Source organism: Bos javanicus, chromosome 3 (genome assembly GCF_032452875.1).
Source record: "Bos javanicus breed banteng chromosome 3, ARS-OSU_banteng_1.0, whole genome shotgun sequence".
NCBI classification, from domain to species: domain Eukaryota; kingdom Metazoa; phylum Chordata; class Mammalia; order Artiodactyla; family Bovidae; genus Bos; species Bos javanicus.
Window position 1 is genome coordinate 110,280,801 of NC_083870.1, and position 18,628 is coordinate 110,299,428.

Sequence of the window (18,628 nt, forward strand, 5' to 3'; positions counted from 1 at the left end):
GTATGTACCAGTAAGATGTAGTCCCTGCTCTCAAGGAATTTAAAATCTAATAGGAGTTACAGGCAGGAAATTTGGATATTAAGTGCTATGCATACTTTGAGCCTAGAGAAAGAGTTCCTCACATGGAGTCAGGGAAGTTCTAGAAGGAGTTGATACCTGAGCTGAGTCCTGAAGCCTGAGTAGGAGATACAAGGCAGAGAGGTGAGGGAGGGCTTTCTTGGTGAAGGGGACAGACCTGCAAAAGACAGAGAGACAAGAGAAAGCAGAGGATGCTCTGGTTAGCTGAAGTGAAGATTGCAAGGTGGTTGGTGACCAGAGGCCAGAGGGTGCAGGGCTTTTAGGTGGAGACATGAGCTGGAGCGGAGATGTTTCACTTAAAGAGGAGATGAAAGCTGGGAGAAGACTGAAGGAGGGAGAGGAGCTTGAACAGGGGTTCTGTGATGAGAAGGGTGGTGATTGAGTTGCGTAGTAAAGGACAAGGGAAGTGGGTGCTCCATTGGGTTGGGGGATGAAGAGTTTTGAGGGGCCTGGCTTTCTCCAGAAGAGTGAAAGCTACTCCTGCCTCACTCTTATTTTAGGTCCTGAGTAATCTTCCTCCATTTGTTTTATTCTCTTGGCACCAATGTTGACCTTCCTACTTCTGTTCCCTTCCCACTGCCACTGCCTGCTGTTTCCAACTTACTGAACTAATAAGAAATGGGATGCAGACTTATAGCTTCTCTCCCTACTCTTTGGTTTGCAGTGTAAACATGCCGTCCCTTTGGAGTTGGATTTTTGCAACTAAATAAATGATGTTGTTGTTGTTTAGTCACTAAGTCATGTCTGACTCTTTGTGACCCTATGGACTGTAGCCCACCAGGCTCCTCTGTCCATGGGATTTCCCAGGCAAGAGTCCTGGAGTGGGTTGCCATTTCATTTATCCAGGGGATCTTCCTGACCCAGGGGTTAAACCCACTTCTGCATCTCCTCCATTACAGGTGGATTCTTTACCACTGCGCCACTTGGGAAGCCCAGTAAATAATGTCAGGGACTCATTGAAAAAGGTTTCTTTCCAGTTCTTCTCTTTTTCTACTAAGACCCTTTAGGGAGGGAAAAACCACATCTGGATGCTAACCACAAAACTACCGAAGTATGAGTTGAGTGAATTTTAGGAAAAAGAACCAAACTTGGAGTGCCCTGGACACATTATCATGGAAGAGAAAGCACAGTGTATGAGGATAGCTCGAACCCAAAGAAACTGTTCTTTTCCTTTCTTTTCTCTTTATAAGTGTCAGCTCTCTTACAACAGATCCCATTATGGTATGATTGGCTTGTTACACAGTGAGTAGGGGATGGTATGAGGTGACAGCTGGCTGAGGGAGAAAGAAAAGAAAGTTCTGAGCAAAAGTGGTGGGGAAGAAGGGAAAGGCCATATTGCAGTTAGACCACAGCAGTCATAGTACCTGTGTGTGTTCCCATTTGTATATAAGTTGGTATGTGGTGAAAGTCGCTTAGTCATGTCTGACTCTCTACAGCCACATGGACTGTAACCCGCCAGGCTCCTCGGTCCATGGAATTCTCCAGGCAAGAATATTGGAGTGGGTAGCCATTCCCTTCTCCAGGAGATCTTCCCAACCCAGGGATCGAACCCAGGGCTCCCACATTGCAGTTGGATTCTTAACCATCTGAGCCACCAGGGAAGCCCAGGGACCACCTCTCAATGGGATTTCCTTTCTCAGTGTACTGAGTATATCTGTGTAAAAGTTTCATGAAGAAACTTCCAGCCCTGCCGCCAAGTTACATCACTAATTGCATTGATTATTTTCTTTTTTTTGCCACACCACATGGCTTTGGGATCTTAGTTTCCCTGCTTCCCCGCTCCAGGGATTGAACCTGGGCCCTCAGCAATGAAAGCTCAGAGTCTTAATTCACTGGATTACCAGGGAATTCCCTCTTTTTCCATTTTTTAAATAGACCTTGCTTATATTTAGAGAGATTGCTAATAAACAGTGAGACGTTCAAAATACGAAATATTTTAAAAGGAGACTGAAACCGGTGACAAATTAAGCTCTTGCATAATTAAGGAGTATGGTATTTTTCTACCCGCTTAATGCTTTTTAAAAAAGAATTGCACATATTTAGAAACTTCAGTTGTAAATTTCTACCCTAAAATGAGTTTTAAGGAACTCATTTAGTCCTTTAGTTTGGGTTAAGGTATATGAATTGAACTCAGGTGTTGGTAGCAAAGGAGTTTTTGGTGTCTCTCTGTGTATTTTTTTTCCTTACACGTTTGTTGAACCTGGCTTGTACTTCTTATTTGGGATCTAAAAGGCAAACTGACATACTGGTTGGTGCTTGGTTTAGAACTGGAAGCCTTGAAGCAGCGTTTCTGGAAGCATGCTAATCCCACAGCCAGACCCAGGCCTGGTCAGAAGGTGAATGTGAACATCATAGTGAAAGATGTGGGCGCTGACGGGAAGGAAGAGCTCAAGGCAGACGTGGTACCCGTGACTTTGGCAGCGGAGAAGCTGGATGGGGCAAGCCACACAAAACCAGGTATTTGAGTTCATGGAGTTGTTTTATTTGTATATTTTTACTGGCCACGAGTAGGGTGGAGTGCCTGACTCTTGTACCCTGGCTGGTCTTCATGGCTGCTGAACACCCTATAGTGAGACGTTATAGAATCTTTTTCCTTGGAGACTCCGGAGATTGGATATGGCCTCATTGTATGAGGTGGGTAAGATGACTTTATTTCTTAAAATAGTTTTTGTCTTATTGTTTAAAAAAATACCCATTGTAGAAAATAAATGGAATAAATAACAAATTTCTGCAGTAAACAAAATTTCTGGAATAAACAAAAAGATTTTCTGTCAGAGACATCTTCTGTAACCACGTTGTATGGCCCTTTAAACTTTTTGCATGCATGTACATGTCTGTTTGAAAACAAAATAATAACGCGGTCATACATCATGCATTCTGCTTTGTAGTCTGTATTAGGGACAGGTCTGTTGTTCTCACTCCCACTTTGAAAATATGAGCAATTTATCACATAGAAAAAAATTAAACACTTAGGAAAAGGTATAAAATGAAAAATTAGGGAGGGGACATATGTATACCTATGGCTGATTCATGCTGATGTTTGACAGAAAACAACAAAATTTTGTAAAGCAATTGTCCTTCAATTAAAAGATAAATTAAAAAAGAAATTAGTCTTCCCAGAGGCAGCTTAACAATTTCATGTGTGTCCTAGGAAAATTCATATGCATTTACTATTGTGTAAGTGTATGAGAGAGAGACACTGAACGCTTCCTCTCTGCCAGACACTGCTCTAGGTGCTTTACAGTAAATAACATCAGTGTCCTTATTTTATATCTGGGGAAACTGATATACAAAGCATTTAAACAGCTTGCTCAAATTTATATAACTAGTAACTAAGAGACAGAGAAGGTGATGGCACCCCACTCCGGTACTCTTGCCTGGAAAATCCTATGGACAGAGGAGCCTGGTAGGCTGCAGTCCATGGGGTTGCAAAGAGTCGGACTGGACTGAGCGACTTCACTTTCACTTTTCCCTTTCATGCATTGGAGAAGGAAATGCAACCCACTCCAGTGTTCTTGCCTGGAGAATCCCAGGGACGGGGGAGCCTGGTGGGCTGCTGTCTATGGGGTCTCACAGAGTCGGACATGACTGAAGTGACTTAGCAGCAGTAAGTAACAGAATTAGTAGCCTAATCCAGACCATCTAACTCAGGAGTTCAGATATACATACTGCTTTTGAGGTTTTTTTATTTTAACATCATATGATATTCCAGTGTATAGGTATAACATGATTTGTTTAACGATACTTCTGTTAAGGGACATCATGTTTGTTTCCGTTTTAGTATTTCATACAATATTGCATCCTAGTATCACATATATGTTAGTAAATCTTGATGCAAAATTCCTTACAGTGGAATCACTGAGTCCTAGTCACATTTTCCATCAAAATAAGTTGCACCAATTTTCACTCTGAATGACAGTGTGTAAGAGTTCCTGTTTCTTCCTGTTAATAATGGATATAACAAATGTTTGCCTAGTGTATAAAAAGTGGTATCATTATTTTGATTTGTATTGCTAGTAAGAAGTGAGGTTAAGCATTGTTTTTAACACGAGTTCATATCTTTTGCTCATATTTACTCTTGAGTTGTTTCTCTTTTTCTTCAATGTGGGTACACTTATCAATATTTTCCTTCATGGCTTCTAAGCCAGAGATTTTTGAAGGTCCACTTGCCCCCGTTCCTTTCTTTTTTTTTTTTTTTGCTTTTTTATATAATAATAATTATGGGAGTTATCGCCTACACTCAATTCCTAATATTCCCCCTTTGTTAAGATAACAGAAGCCTAAAATACGAAGGTCTCTGATTTTCTTTTTGTGATGTGCCTAGAACACTTCTGGAGTTGCCTGAAATGGACACTTGTGTTGTTGTGTGTAGTTGGTCATTGCATCTAAAGCATCTCTTCATACTTTTGTTCAGGGGAAAAGCTTCAGGTGCTGAAAGCTAAACTTCAAGAAGCAATGAAACTCCGAAGGTTGGAGGAGCGTCAAAAACGCCAAGCATTACTCAAGTTAGATAATGAGGATGGATTTGAGGAGGAAGAGGAGGAGGAGGAGGAAGAAATGACAGATGACTCCGAGGAAGATGGAGAAGAGGAGGGAGAGGAAGCCTTGGAGGAAGAAGAGGAGAAAGAAGAGGGAGCGGAGGAAGAAGGCAATGAGGAGGTTGCTGGCAATTACGTGGTTTTGTTACTAGGTCACGATGAATAAGGGAAAGAGAAAATCAGATCTGAGTAAGAGGCTGATGAGCATGTTTGACTGTAGAAGAGATTTCAGGGTCAGAGATGAAGGTAGCTCATGTGTACTGAATCTTAGTGCATTCAGTTCTTTCAGCCCCATGGAACACCTGCAGTTCACAGTCATGCCCTGGCTTCTGCCCGTTGGTTTGGATATTGTACTATAATGCTGATATCGAAATGGCTTTCTATTAAAGACTTTTATCTTTGTTGTTCATTTAGATTTCTCTATTGAGGAAAAGAAAGCACTTTTAACCTTGGCCAGGTTGAGGTCTGGAATAAATTCTCAGGCCAAGACCTTCCCAAATTAATTGTTGAAGAAGGTATTTGTAGATGGGCCTCTGGCCCTTGTTCTAAGGTATTGTTTTCCACCTAGAGAAGACAGGTGATGGTAGGATTTTTGGTATTAGGAAGAAGAAAAGTGTCCTTGTTTGAACAGTGGAGTCATTTGAAAGAGCTGGTTAATGTTTACCCCTTGGTAAAGGAAGAGGAAAGCCATGGCTGAACCGAGCAGGGTGTCACAGTCTGGTTGAAAGCCAGGAGTTGTCCTGCAATTTCAGGCTAATCATGCAGTTTCTCATTGACTCAGTTAAATGATAATCCAGTTCATTCAGAATCTTGTAGCAGTTTTGAAAGGGTAAAAGGTAAAGTAACAAAGTATAAAAGAGCTCTAGAAGTGTCTACAACTAATAAATTGTGTCAATGATGATGGCAGGCCTCAGCTCCCTTCAGGTTTACCTTTTCAGACTTAAGACGTGACTTGTAACTAAGCAGCCATATTTCAGCTAGTATGTTTGCTTTAAAATTTTTTGACCTGTACTATTTTGTTTTTGGGTGGCGTGATTGATAAAGACTGCAGAATTCCTTCTCGGTGGTGAAGAAATAGAAACCAAAGATGAGAAAGAAATAGATAAAGAAAATGATGATGGCAGTGGTGAAATTGGCAAGTCAGTTGGCCTGTCTGTCCCCAAGCCTCTCTCATCTGATTCTACCTTCCTTCTATTCAAGGACAGCTCTTCCAAGATGGGGTAAGTAATTCTCTCTAAGGAAAGATAAGATTCCCTGGTAATACCAGGGAATTTGCCCCTCTTGGAAGAAGTAGAAACAGATATTCAATTTACCTACTTATTTTGTAGTTACTCTCCTAGTGAAGAAAAATCAGAAATAGATGAAAACTCAGGCAAAAGACCTAGCAAATTAGGTAAGTAGTGACTCTTATATAGAACTTGAAACATGATTTTTCTCTGATCCTCCAGCTTTAACATTTAAGGACTACAATTCCATAAGGTTCCATTTTTCTGAACCTTGGTGAACTTTTCCCGGTCTTACCTGTGACCGTGATAGGAATTTATGAACTATGTTGTTTTTCTTGGGAATTCCCTTGTGGTCCAGTTGTTCGGACTCCATGCTTTCACTGTTGACGGCCCAGGTTCAATTCCTGGTTGGGGAACTAAGATCTCACACGTTGCATGTTGTAGCCAACAAACAAACAAAAAATCCCAAATATTTCTCTTGGTCCAGTTTTTGAAATCTTACATGCAGTTTCTTTCCAGTTGACCCTAAGCATTTAATAGGTCGTTAGTGAATATGTGTTGATCGAGTGAAACATGAAACATTTATATCATGTAGATCAAAGGAAGATGTATAAGTGATTAGATAATGGAAAGGGTAATCATAGGCATTAGGGAAGGTGAGAGAAAGACAGGAATTTTGAGGTGTCACTTAGCTCAGAGTGATAAACCCTGATTGTATGATGCTATCTTAGTACCATAATTGACCTTTAATGTAATGTTTTAGAACATGTAACTTGAGAGGTCTACCAGTGGATCTTATCAGTTTCATTCTCAACTCTTTCCTAAACAAATCTGACTTATTTCTGGGAATCATGCACTTAAAAGTTGTCTTTCTTTAGATGAAGATGATTCATGCTCATTACTGACCAAGGAGAGCAGCCACAATAGCAGCTTTGAGCTGATAGGCTCCACACTTCCGTCCTATCAGCCCTGTAACAGACAAACAGGCCGTGGGACCAGTCTTTTCCCTACAGCAGGAGGATTCAGATCTCCTTCCCCAGGGCTATTTCGAGCCAGTTTGGTCAGTTCAGCCTCTAAGGTGAGATGCTAATGGTTTTCTAATCTCCTCCCCCTTTTGCTTCCCGCATTGCTAAATAAAGTGTGTCCAAGCCAAAAACTCCCACCACATTATGTATGTTCAGTTTTAAAAATCCACCCCCTTTGTGTATTAAAAACAAGCCTCATCCAGGGTTCTTTCTTTCTTGAGGATGTTTTTTTTAAGCTTCCCTTGGCTATGCATTGTCCTCCCCAACTGCAATTGCCTGAGAGTAGATTAAATTTTACAAATAGCAGCTTCTGTTGTCATGACAGTGAATGACATTTGTAAAATGTTTTGTTTTTGTTTGGTTTTGTTTTGGTGCCAGAGTTCAGGAAAGCTGTCTGAGCCTTCACTTCCCATAGAGGATTCCCAAGATCTGTATAACGCCTCCCCAGAACCTAAGACACTTTTCCTAGGAGCAGGAGACTTCCAGTTCTGCTTAGAAGATGACACTCAGAGCCAACTGTTGGATGCAGATGGGTAGGTAGTTTTATGTTTCTGTGGGTGGGACGGTGCTGGGTACTGCTTAATTTTGTTTAAAAATAAAGCGAGCTTCTGTCACTCCATCTGTGCTTTCTCTTCTGAGAAAGAGAGGTGTGCAGACCATTAGTATATTCTACAAGTTTGAACAAAGTCTATCTAGAAAATAAAAAGTAAATAGCCTTGCTAGTGTTCTGATCCTTCAATTTCTACCTTATTAGACCTGCATAACTCTAATAAGGTCATCAAATTTCCCTGTATCCATATCCCTGCGGGCTCAAATGGTAAAGAATCTGCCTGCAGTGTGGGAGACCTGGGTTTGATCCCTGGGTCGGGAAGATCCCCTGGAGAAGGAAATGGCAACCTGCTCCAGTATTCTTGCCTGGAGAATTCCATGGACAGAGGAGCCTGGAGGGCCCCAGTCCATGGCATCGCAGAGAGTTGGACACGACTGAGTGACTAACACTTTCACTTTCGTCCCACTACGTTAGGATTTTTAGGTGGCATTGAGAATTGACACCTCTGTGGCACATTACATGGCCATAACACCAGGCCCTACTCTAGCACCATCTGAAGCCCCAAATTAGCCTTTACCCTTTGTCTTCTGAATAGCCTTTATTCTTTCATAAACATCCCCCTCCCTCTCAAGGTTATCACAGGCTAAAGTCTGACACTCTTGTCTTCTGGTTCAGAATTCAGCTTCTAACTTTGCTTTTGGAAATGAGTTCAGGCTTTTCCCCCACTACTTTTTTTTTTCCTGGAGCATTTCTTACACTCTTCATTGGGCTTGTAGGTTCTTAAATGTTAGAAACCACAGGAATCAATACCAAGATTTGAAGCCTCGGTTGCCGTTGGCCAGTATGGATGAGAACGCCATGGATGCCAACATGGATGAACTGTTGGATTTGTGTACTGGGAAGTTTGCATCTCAGGCTGAAAAGCCTCTGCCTGGGAAGAGTGACAAGAAAGAGAACATGGAGGAACTTCTGGATCTTTGTTCAGGAAAATTTACTTCTCAGGGTAATTATCCAACGAAGCAGCAAGGCTCACCCACCCAAATATCTTAAGTCAGTGTCCATGTGAAGAAGTCCTTTAGTCTCAGGTGAAATGTTCACGGAAAACAGAGCCATGGTGGATTCTTGAACCTAGGTTGAATTCACTGCTTAGCTCCTAACATTTAGAGCTCTTACTTTTTTAGGATGGTGAAGTATCACCTTAAGACTGCTTTAACTTTGGCCGTATGACTTGTTATTTGAGGCTGGAATATGTGCAAAGCTTAGAGCGGTGTCTACTGCAGAGTAGATTTCATATAAATGCTAAGTTATTACTTCCACCTGCGTACCCTTTTCTCCTTCTCACACCCCTGCTAGAATGTAAGCTCTTCGGGAGCTGGGATCTTTGTTTTATTCACTGCTGTCTCCCTGGTGCCTGGCACATAGTAAGCACTAAATAAGGATTTGTTGAATGAATGGATGGTGAGCTCTTTTTGGCAAGCTTACCTTAGAACTGTGTTGAGCTGGCATGTCTTCAGATGGCTGGGGAAAGAGGATAAAGCTGTCAGTTCTTGGTGACAAACCTCTTTTTTTTGTTGTAATGTAGATGCCTCTACTCTGGATCCATCAGAGTTAAATAAGCAGGAGAAGGAGAGTAGCCTGGGTGATCCAATGGAAGAAGCACTCGCTCTTTGTTCAGGCTCTTTCCCAACAGACCGGTGAGTCTCAGTGATCTGAGGGAATTTGGCAAGTTCCATGTTCTGATAAAGTACAGGGGTAGCTTCTCTGAGCTTAGCGGTAAATGGTCATCTTAGGGGCTTCATATCCTGAGAGTCTTGCAGTGGGTTTGAGTCTCATATTTGCATAGAGAAATTATTTATTATAATGCTTTCATTTAGTTGATTGGGAACAGGGTAAAAAAGGCAAGAAAAAGCACATGGAAGTTCTCAACATCACCAGTGATTAAGGAAATACAAATCAAAACCCCATTTTTTAAACACTTCCTCACTTGCAGCAGTTACTCCACTTTTGGGTATATACACAGAAGAACTGAGAACACGGTTTCTTAGTAGATATTTGTACACCCATGTTCCTAGCAGCATTATTCATAATAGTCAAAAGGTGGAAGCATCCCAAGTGGATGCACACATGCTGCTCCTGCTGCTAAGTCGCTTCAGTCGTGTCCAACTCTGCGACGACCCCTTAGACGGCAGCCTACCAGGCTCCCCATCCCTGGGATTCTCCAGGCCAGAACCCTGGAGCGGGTTGCCATTTCCTTCTCCAATGCATGAAAGTGAAAAGTGAAAGTGAAGTCGCTCAGTTGTGTCTGACTCTTAGCGACCCCAGGGACTGCAGCCCACCAGGCTCCTCTGTCCATGGGATTTTCCAGGCAAGAGTACTGGAGTGAGTGCAATTGCCTTCTCCAGGATGCATACATAGTGGAATATTATTCAGCCTTTAAAAGGGAAGGGGATTCTGATACATGCTAAGACATGGATGAACTATGAGGAGATTATGCTAAGTAAAATGAGCCATTCACAAATATGCAAATACTGTATGATTCCATTTATATGAGGTACTTAGTGTAGTCAAATTCATACAGACAGGAAGTAGGAAGGTGTTTGCCAGGGGCTGTGCTGCCGTAAGAATGAGGAGTTGGTATTGAAAGGGTATAGAGTTTTAGTTTTTTAAGATGAAAAGTGTTCTAGAGGTTGGTTGGATAACACTGTGAATGTACTTAACACTAATGAACTGTGCACTTAAAATGGTTAAGACAGTAAACTTTATGTTGTATGTATTTTATCACAGTTAAAAAAAAATTTTTTTTTTTGAAAGGCAAGATATCTTGTTTCCTGTTTCTTGAAGAGATTGTTGGGGCTATAAGATATTTTCAGTCCCCAGGTTGGCTGACTGCTTATAGTTGGCTTTCAACAACTTTGTATGGGTTTGTTGATTTGTATCTTAGGGAAGAAGAAGGTGAAGAGGAGGAATTTGGAGACTTTCGGCTTGTCCCAAATGATAATGAATTTGATAGTGATGAGGTGAGTTTGAAGGGAACAAAGTAATCATAATGAACTCCATGTATAGCTGCTGGGGATTTTTGTTTGTTTTGTAGTTTGAATTCTTGAGACGTCTGTTTGGCATGTTATCAAAAGCAGTTTCCTAGACTGAAATGTTTGGGCAGAAGTTTCTGAGTCTGTCTTAGCTGAGGGCGCGTTTTATGCTGTGTAGCTTTGCGTGTGGTACTGTATGATTTTGCAGGATGAGCACAGTGAGTCTGACAAGGAGGATCTGACACCGGAAGACCGTGAAGATGATGATGAGGAAGACCTCCTGCAGCAGTCGGAGAAGTCAAAACGGCAAATGTAGGTGTTACAGCCCTTCCTTCCATTGCAAGAAAGTTCTCCTGACAGTTGAGCTGTAGCTTGCCACCACCATTTTACCTACATTTACTGGTTCTATTTTTGCTTTTTGTGGTTAACACAGATTGAATAACATCCATTTACATGATATCTTTTGAGTATTCAAAGATAGTCACAACTTCTTCAAGTGATTTCTGTACTAAACATCCCTAGTTCTTCAGCTGTTTCTCACATGACGTTGCTTCCAGACTCTTCACATATGTGGATTCTCTTTATCTTCAGGTGTGGTCTGACTACTGCCCTGTGTGGTGGTGCAACCACGTCCCTTGCTCTGGTTGCCTACTACTTGTAAAGTAACCAATAAGCATAAGAACTGAGTCACTGGAGAGCTTGAGGATCTAGTAGATGATTACAATTCTGCATGTCTTTTTTCCTTTGAATTACCATCATTGTGGGGCTTCCTCATCCTAGTTTCAGGCAAATGACCCACTGTTAATTTTTTAAATATTTTGTTGTTTTGATGATGAAAGTAAGCCATTTATTTTAGAAGATTTAGAAGAATACGGAAAGATAAGGCGTCCATGTCCACCATTCAGAATATTTGTGAAAGTGGTGGTAGTGTTACTATTGCCTTTGTTAGGCATATATTTTCATGTGGTTGAGATCTGTAAAGTGTTTTATATATGCAGTTTTGCATCTTGCTTTTTTCACCACTTACTATATCTGTAAATATTTTTCCATGATATTGAAAATTGTATAAAAACCGTTTTAATAGATATTTCACATTTTATTGTATGTGGATGACTTTTAGATTTCAAATATAGGACATCATATTGATCCTTATTAGATTTATTTGTTGTGTTTAGCCCATCATTCTATTCTGTTGAGATCAGTTTTGGATTCTAATTTGTCACCTGTCAAATTAACCATCTCATACAGCTTTGGGTCATCTATAGATTTTTTTCTAAGGCAGTGGTTCTTAAACCTTATTTAACTATAGTGTCCTTTGTTCAAATGAAGTCTTATAAAGAATGGCAGCTAAAAGTTGAGCTGCTCAAAGAGGGTTAGATGGGAAGATTGAGGAGCTTGGTGGCTTTTGGCCCCTGAAGGAATTCCTCAGGAACACTAGGATTTAGAGGAACTCAGCTTTAAAATAATAATGCAAGTCTTTGATAAAAATCACCTTTCAGAAAGCCATCAAGCTTCTGCCATTCTAGACCATAGATAACAGCAATATGAACTCAAGGTGACAGTCAATTTGTTTTCAGTATAACCTGAAGTCAAAAAAACGAACTTGTGGTGGTTTTGATTACCACTAACTGAGCCTCAATAGTCACTGGAAGGACTGATGCTAAAGCTGAAGCTCCAATACTTTGGCCACCTGATGGAAGCAGCTGACTCATTGGAAAAGACCCTGGTGCTGGGAAAGATTGAGGGCGAGAAGAGGAGGGGGGCGACAGAGGATGAGATGGCATCACTGACTCAGTGGGCATGGTCTGAGCAATTCCCCGGAGACAGTAAAGAACAGGGAAGCCTGGTGCACTGCAGTCCATAGGGTCACGAAGAGCTGGACACGACTGAGTGACTGAACAGCAACAAGTGAGCCTCAGTCATACCTGTAATTTGTGGGTCAAGATTTGGCAGGCTGAGGAAGACCCCAGGCTATTACCTTTCCATACCATACTGTCTCTAGTCTATCTCCTGAAGCTGGTGAGCCTAAATGCAAAACAAAATAGTATGAACCTTCTGACAGGTATGTCTCAAATATATAGAGGAGATTGAGAGCTCTGGCTTTGGAGTCACCAGCCTAGGTTGAATCCAGATTCTGCTGCCTCTCAGCTGTGTGGCCATCAGGAAGTTGTTTACTCTCTGAGTTTCAGTTCCTTCAACTGTAAATCAAAGGGAACAATAATAATACCCCTCCCTGAGATTATGCAATAATGCTCCAAAGCACAGTTATTGGCACAAAGTAACAGGCTTTTAAGTATTATACAAACGTATTATTATTATTAATTTTTGCTTGTTATTAGAGGTGGCTGTGTGTTCTGCTTTTGTCATTACTGTGTGTATATTCATTGTTGTATTTTCCAATTTTCAATATTGTTTTCCAGGAGATTAAAGAAATACCTGGAGGACGAGGCAGAGGTGTCAGGGAGTGACATGGGAAGCGAAGATGAGTATGATGGGGAAGAGCTTGATGAATATGAAGAGGATGTGATTGATGAAGTACTTCCTTCTGATGAGGAACTGCAGAGTCAAGTCAAGAAAATACACATGTCAGTATCCCAACAAGCCCTTCTGAGCAGTGGGGTGCATCTTAAGGCAGGCCCTATAACCAGCCAGAGTGGCCCTGGTTTTGAACACCATATTTCTCCTGTCGTAGGAAAACAATGTTAGATGATGATAAGCGCGAGCTACGTTTGTACCAAGAAAGGTACCTTGCTGATGGGGACCTGCACAGCGATGGTCCTGGACGAATGAGGAGATTCCGATGGAAAAACATAGGTATCGTGATCATTGCCTTCAGAAGCGAATGGCGCACGGTCCGTGTTTGTCCAGTCTAAGCCGGCAGGAGGAGTTCAAAACTATAGCAGCAGTTGTGGTGGACCTGGCCTTGACCTTTATTTTCCATTCGTGGTGGGAAGAGCTTGTGTCAGTGTATTGTAAACGAACAGGGTTCACTAGTGTCTGTCAAGACACCCTCTCTTGTGGGGATTGCAGAATGCTAATAGCCTTAACTCTTCACTTTAGATGATGCTTCCCAGATGGACTTGTTCCACAGAGACTCTGATGATGATCAGATTGAAGAACAGCTTGACGAGACGGAAGCCAGATGGAGAAAGGAGCGAATTGAACGAGAGCAGTGGCTTCGGGACCATGTAGGAAGCCTGCAAGAGATTCGCCTATTCCAACCCTAGATATGAGGGTCATCTCAGTCACCCAGCTTGTCATGAGAGTTCTCAGAACCTTGGGCAGTGTATTGCTGTCTCTTTTAATCCTTGAATTTTCTTTTATGCTTTGAAAAGACTACCACGGGCAGTTGTATTCATGTTTTTGTCCAAAATACTTTTTTTTTTTTTTTGTCTGAAGCAACAAAGGGTAGCAAAAAGGAAAACAAATGTTATCCCAAGTACTCTAGCTTCCAGACTATGCTAATTCTTTGGGTCTTTGGGGGAACCGTGGGCTTCTGTTAATGCTGTCTGATTTTTATTTTCAGGCACAGCAGGGGAAAATTGCAGCTGAAGATGAAGAAGAGATTGGGGAAGACAGTCAGTTTATGATGCTGGCCAAGAAGGTTACAGCCAAAGCTCTGCAGAAGAATGGTGAGCTCTTAGTCCTTCACAGGGGCTGTCCCCCTGGATTGTAGGTTCTGGAGCCTTGGAGGTGACTCCAGCCCTCAGAGGCTTTGCAGCTTAGTCATGGACCTGTGTCTAATATTATCTTAAAGGGGCCCCTCGGATGGGGAGAGACAATATTCTTTCAATCGAATTCTACTGGACAGTAGATATTGTAGTGGAGGGTGTATATGGCTGGTTTTGCTTTATATTCTAAGGCAGCTCGTGCATGTGTGCGGGCTGAGTTGCTTCACTCGTGTCTAGCTGTTTGTGACCCCACTGACTGTAGCCTGCCAGGCTCCTCTGTCCATGGTACTCTCCAGGCATGGGAGTGGGTTCCCATGCCCTCCTCCAGAGGATCTTGCCAACGCACGGATCAAACCCGCATCTCGGGTTCTTTACCACTAGCGCCACCTGGGAAGCCCTGTAAGGCAGCTCAGAGGAGTGAATTCTGGCTTCTTTGTTTAGTCGCCCAGGATTATATACCTAAGTGTTAGAGCTGGAATTTGTCTTATCACTGTTGTTTTTTCTTATTATTACTGTTAATCAGACAGTAAGTTTAGCTGAATTGTCTGTCTTAACCACTTACTATACTTTCAAATCATGATTATAAAATAATCAGTTCCTCTGGCCTCAGTTTATTAGCTTAGTTAAGGGCCTGATAGTTTGTTTAGATGTAAAAGTAATTCTACCCAGTTTTGCCCAGAGCAGGCCTCTCTGTCTTTTCTTTTCAGTCAGTCACACTGTGGTTATTCAAGAATCAAAGTCTTTATTCAGAAATCCTTTTGAAGCCATCAAACCGGGAAGTGACAACCAGGTTGGTTGGGGACCTTGTTCGTGTGAAGTCATGATTGCAATGTTAGAAGGCCTCAGTCAGGTTAAGGGAGTGCTCTGCCATTAGGGGAGGGAGGCGGCTGTGGGAATGGAAGTAGGTGTCAAAGGAGCCCTGTCATTAGGGGAGGGAGGTGGCTGTGGGAATGGAAGTAGGTGTCAAAGGAGCCTGCTATTTCTTTTCCATTTGAGCAGGGTGGAAATGTGTCGCCTCCAAACCTGGCGGGTGCAGGGAGGAGCTGGCTTCTCCTTTCTTGGAATTTGATACCAGATGACTCTTCTTTCCTCAGCTGAAGACAGGCTCCCTGCTCAACCAGCCCAAAGCTGTGCTTCAGAAACTGGCTGCCCTCTCTGACCTCAACCCCAGTGCTCCCCGAAATTCTAGAAACTTCGTCTTCCATACACTTTCTCCTGTCAAGGCTGAGGCAGCAAAGGAATCATCTAAGCCTCGGGTAGGGAATTTGAGAACTGATTTGGCGACTCTCCAAAGCAGAGTGAATGAATGAGTGAATTGAATTGAATTGAAAATATATATGTATTTCTGGCTTAAAGATTTATGCCATAGTGTTAATCTTGCATTCCCAATAAGGTACAAGGGGATTGCTAACCCCAGTAAGTATAATCAGCTGTGAGACTTGCCTGGAAATTTTCAATTTCTTTTTTTCCTAATTATCCATGATTTAACTATGAGCTGCTTAAGAGCCGATTGAAGCTAAGTATGAGTGAACCACAGCCTGTACAAAGGTCTTGAGTTGATTCTTGTCTCTTTCTCTGCTCTGTAGGTACGGAGAAGGGGTCCGTCTTTAATGACATCCACTTCACCTAAGCGCCTCAAAATAGATGATAGTACTTCAGAATCGAAGCAAAGCATCTTCCGTTACTTGGAAAGCTAGCGCTATGAGGGCGCCAGCACCTCTGTGGGGGCTCCATTGAGAAGTATCTGGCACTGAAGGCTGGAATTGATGCTCACGTGGATGATCCCCACCTCCTTCACAGTCAATGCGTTAAGATTGAGGACAGATATTCCGGTTCTTTCCACCGTGTGGCTCTGGACATCTCTTTCCTAGTATTACTTCCTGGGTTGGCCACTAATAATTCTGGAGTGTTTACAACAGCAACTTATGGGATACCTGAGTGTCCTCCATTAAATATTTGACATTTTACCCTAGCAACTAACTGGATTGATTCCTTTTGGTGAAAGGGGTAGTTGGAGGAAGAAAAAGTGTGACAGGACAGAAAATTGCAGAAAGCAGTGAATACTGAAACTGCGATGATGTCTTCACACCCCTACGACATGCAGGATGGTTACCAGGACTCAGTGAGAGGGGCTTCTTAGAGGACCTAGGAATCAACAGATGGGCTATTTTAGAAGCCATGCCCCTTCCGTTTTCCTTTCTGGCCCTTCCCAAGGCAGTCTCAAATTTCCAGTTCACTTTTGCTTCCTTTATAATAAGCACTCAAACTGGTACCCAAGTCAGAAAGAGCAAATTTTCTGGAGTATAAGGATGAAGATAGAAGGTTACAGCCAGTGGCCATCCGCATTAGATAGTCTGTGGACCAGAGACCTCTCTTCTAGGACTTCAGTTTTTGATTTGAAACACTGTTGCTCAAGGACCTTCCTTTTCATTCTGACCGAAGAATTATATATAATCATTATTTATTGCATTCAGCTGGGTTGAGTACGTTGCCCTGACCAGTCAGAGGACAATGAAGTAATAACTTCATTACTTATTTTGAGAGAAGACCATCAAGGAGTTTCATCAAAATGTTGTCAAGAGGATTGCCACCAGTCCCAGTTTTCTCCGAACCACCATGAGGCTCTCAGAATTTTAAACATATTTTTCCCCCCTCGGAACCAAACGTCACTGCTTCCTTGGAAAAACGTCCCATGTAAACACTGTGGTTTCACTGTCATGAGCTGCACTTGGGAAGCTGGGTGAGCTGTGCCAGTTTTTTTTAACTGGTTGAGGAATCCCAATTTAACTGATGGAATTAGGATATAGGTTTTCTGCAGTTGTTTCTAATGTACAAGATGCTGACTTTGATGGAATTTGCATTTGTATATTTGTAATCTTATAACAGAGAAAATGTATATAAAGATGTTTTAATATGTATGTAGTTTTTCAATAAATCCAGTGCCTGGAGGGCACGATTTGGTGTCCAGACTAAATGCTCATTCTTAGGTCAAAACCTGTCTAATGTTGAGCATTTTGCTTTTAGGGTGCCTCTCTCCCAGGGGAGGCCTCTCTGGGCCTGGTGTGAGAGGCACTGCTGTTGTCCCCTCAGTGTCTTCTCAACTCCGGTGAATTGATCACGTTAACTTACCAAGTGGTCTGGGTGTGCAGGGAGAAGAGTTTACATATATATTACTGTCCTTTGATTGACAGCTGTGGGTCCAAGGTGATCATCATTGCCCCTCCCTTTGAGTGCTCTAAACAGTGCCCAAGGCTTGGCAGCCCTTGCTGGGCAACACAGAACTAGGGGCAAGGGCTGGATATTTCTCCCCTCTTCCTTTCCCATATCCTTTTTTGAGGGGGAGAGATGGAAAAGAGGATTTTGGAGTTGACTGCTTAAGATAAGAAAATCAGTGCCTGAGAAATCTAGGGAGCAAAGGGTTTCTACTCTAAGCTCCAAAAAGAAAGCACTCTTTGGAGACAGAAAAGCTGAAGCTTAAGTTCTGCGTTACTTTTCTCTGTGCCAGTACAGCTGTCAGAAGGCAAGCTAAGCTTTGACCCTGGTATGACTGAAGTAGAGAGTGGTGACCTGACCGCATGCCTGTGCCCAGAGCACTGAGCCATCAGCTTCAGCTCCCTTCTAATGAAACAGCATACCCCAGGGCCTGTGCTGTGCTCCTGCTAGGACTCAGCTTCACTAGCTTGGAGATTACATACTTGGAGAGGTGAGAGCCTGTGAGTCTGGGAGATTGGGGTGATCAATGTCTTACTTTGTGTTCCACACACTGGTAGGAACACACGGTACTTACTTGATTTAAACAGGTTTCTGATATTAATTCAGCCCACAGCCGCACAAACCATACTTGAGTCTCTTCCATAAAGCATCAGGTTATACTCACCCGAGTGCTGTGGAGACAGGGTGCTCAGAATTTCTTGTGCAAATTCTCAACTGCCTCTCTATAAACTTCACCCTGCTTTGAGCATCTCTAATGGCTCAGAGAGGGTGTCTCGGGGTTTTATCTCCCAGAGGTCTATCTAATAACTTCTGGGGCTTCCTCTCCTGAGGTTTGTACACTGAAGAACAGGGGAAAGTATTTGGCAGGGGAATATTGGGAAGGGAGGAATTTTGTGATCTTGGTGGCTCAGCTGGTAAATCCACCTACAGTGCAGCAGACCTGGGTTCAATCCCTGAGTTGGGAAGATCCCCAGGAGAAAGGAATGGTTACCCACTCCAGTATTCTGGCCTGGAGAATTCCATGGAGTGTATAGTCCATGGTGTCGCAGAGTTGGACACGACTGAGCGACCTTCACTTTATTGTGATACTCTGATTATAGCATTCCTGAGACGGGCTATGTCTTCTACCTTTGTGTCTGCTCACTGCCTGGCATGGGGCCTGGAATGCAGTATTGCCCGGTAAATGTGGAATGAAAAAGACTACCCCTTTCAGAGCCACCATTTATGTCTGTCAAATGAAAGTAGTCATTCACGCCCGTCTCGGAGTTGCTGTGAGGCTTGATGGAAGATGTATGTGG

At 42.5% G+C, this 18,628-nt stretch overlaps 1 protein-coding gene across 1 annotated transcript in view; it reads left to right on the top strand.

Moving 5' to 3' along the window:
* CLSPN (claspin) overlaps positions 1 to 17,091 on the top strand; it is a 28,710-nt gene extending 11,619 nt beyond the window's left edge. The window contains exons 9-25 of the mRNA XM_061412539.1: positions 2,344 to 2,535; positions 4,493 to 4,737; positions 5,661 to 5,836; positions 5,945 to 6,009; positions 6,721 to 6,920; positions 7,246 to 7,400; positions 8,194 to 8,420; positions 9,000 to 9,111; positions 10,359 to 10,434; positions 10,655 to 10,758; positions 12,867 to 13,031; positions 13,139 to 13,260; positions 13,507 to 13,634; positions 13,973 to 14,078; positions 14,825 to 14,907; positions 15,212 to 15,373; positions 15,704 to 17,091. Coding sequence (XP_061268523.1) covers positions 2,344 to 2,535; positions 4,493 to 4,737; positions 5,661 to 5,836; positions 5,945 to 6,009; positions 6,721 to 6,920; positions 7,246 to 7,400; positions 8,194 to 8,420; positions 9,000 to 9,111; positions 10,359 to 10,434; positions 10,655 to 10,758; positions 12,867 to 13,031; positions 13,139 to 13,260; positions 13,507 to 13,634; positions 13,973 to 14,078; positions 14,825 to 14,907; positions 15,212 to 15,373; positions 15,704 to 15,814 — 2,429 coding nt within the window. The 3' untranslated portion in view covers positions 15,815 to 17,091. The remainder of the gene's footprint in view (positions 1 to 2,343; positions 2,536 to 4,492; positions 4,738 to 5,660; positions 5,837 to 5,944; positions 6,010 to 6,720; positions 6,921 to 7,245; positions 7,401 to 8,193; positions 8,421 to 8,999; positions 9,112 to 10,358; positions 10,435 to 10,654; positions 10,759 to 12,866; positions 13,032 to 13,138; positions 13,261 to 13,506; positions 13,635 to 13,972; positions 14,079 to 14,824; positions 14,908 to 15,211; positions 15,374 to 15,703) is intronic.
* The last annotated feature ends 1,537 nt before the right edge of the window (positions 17,092 to 18,628 follow it).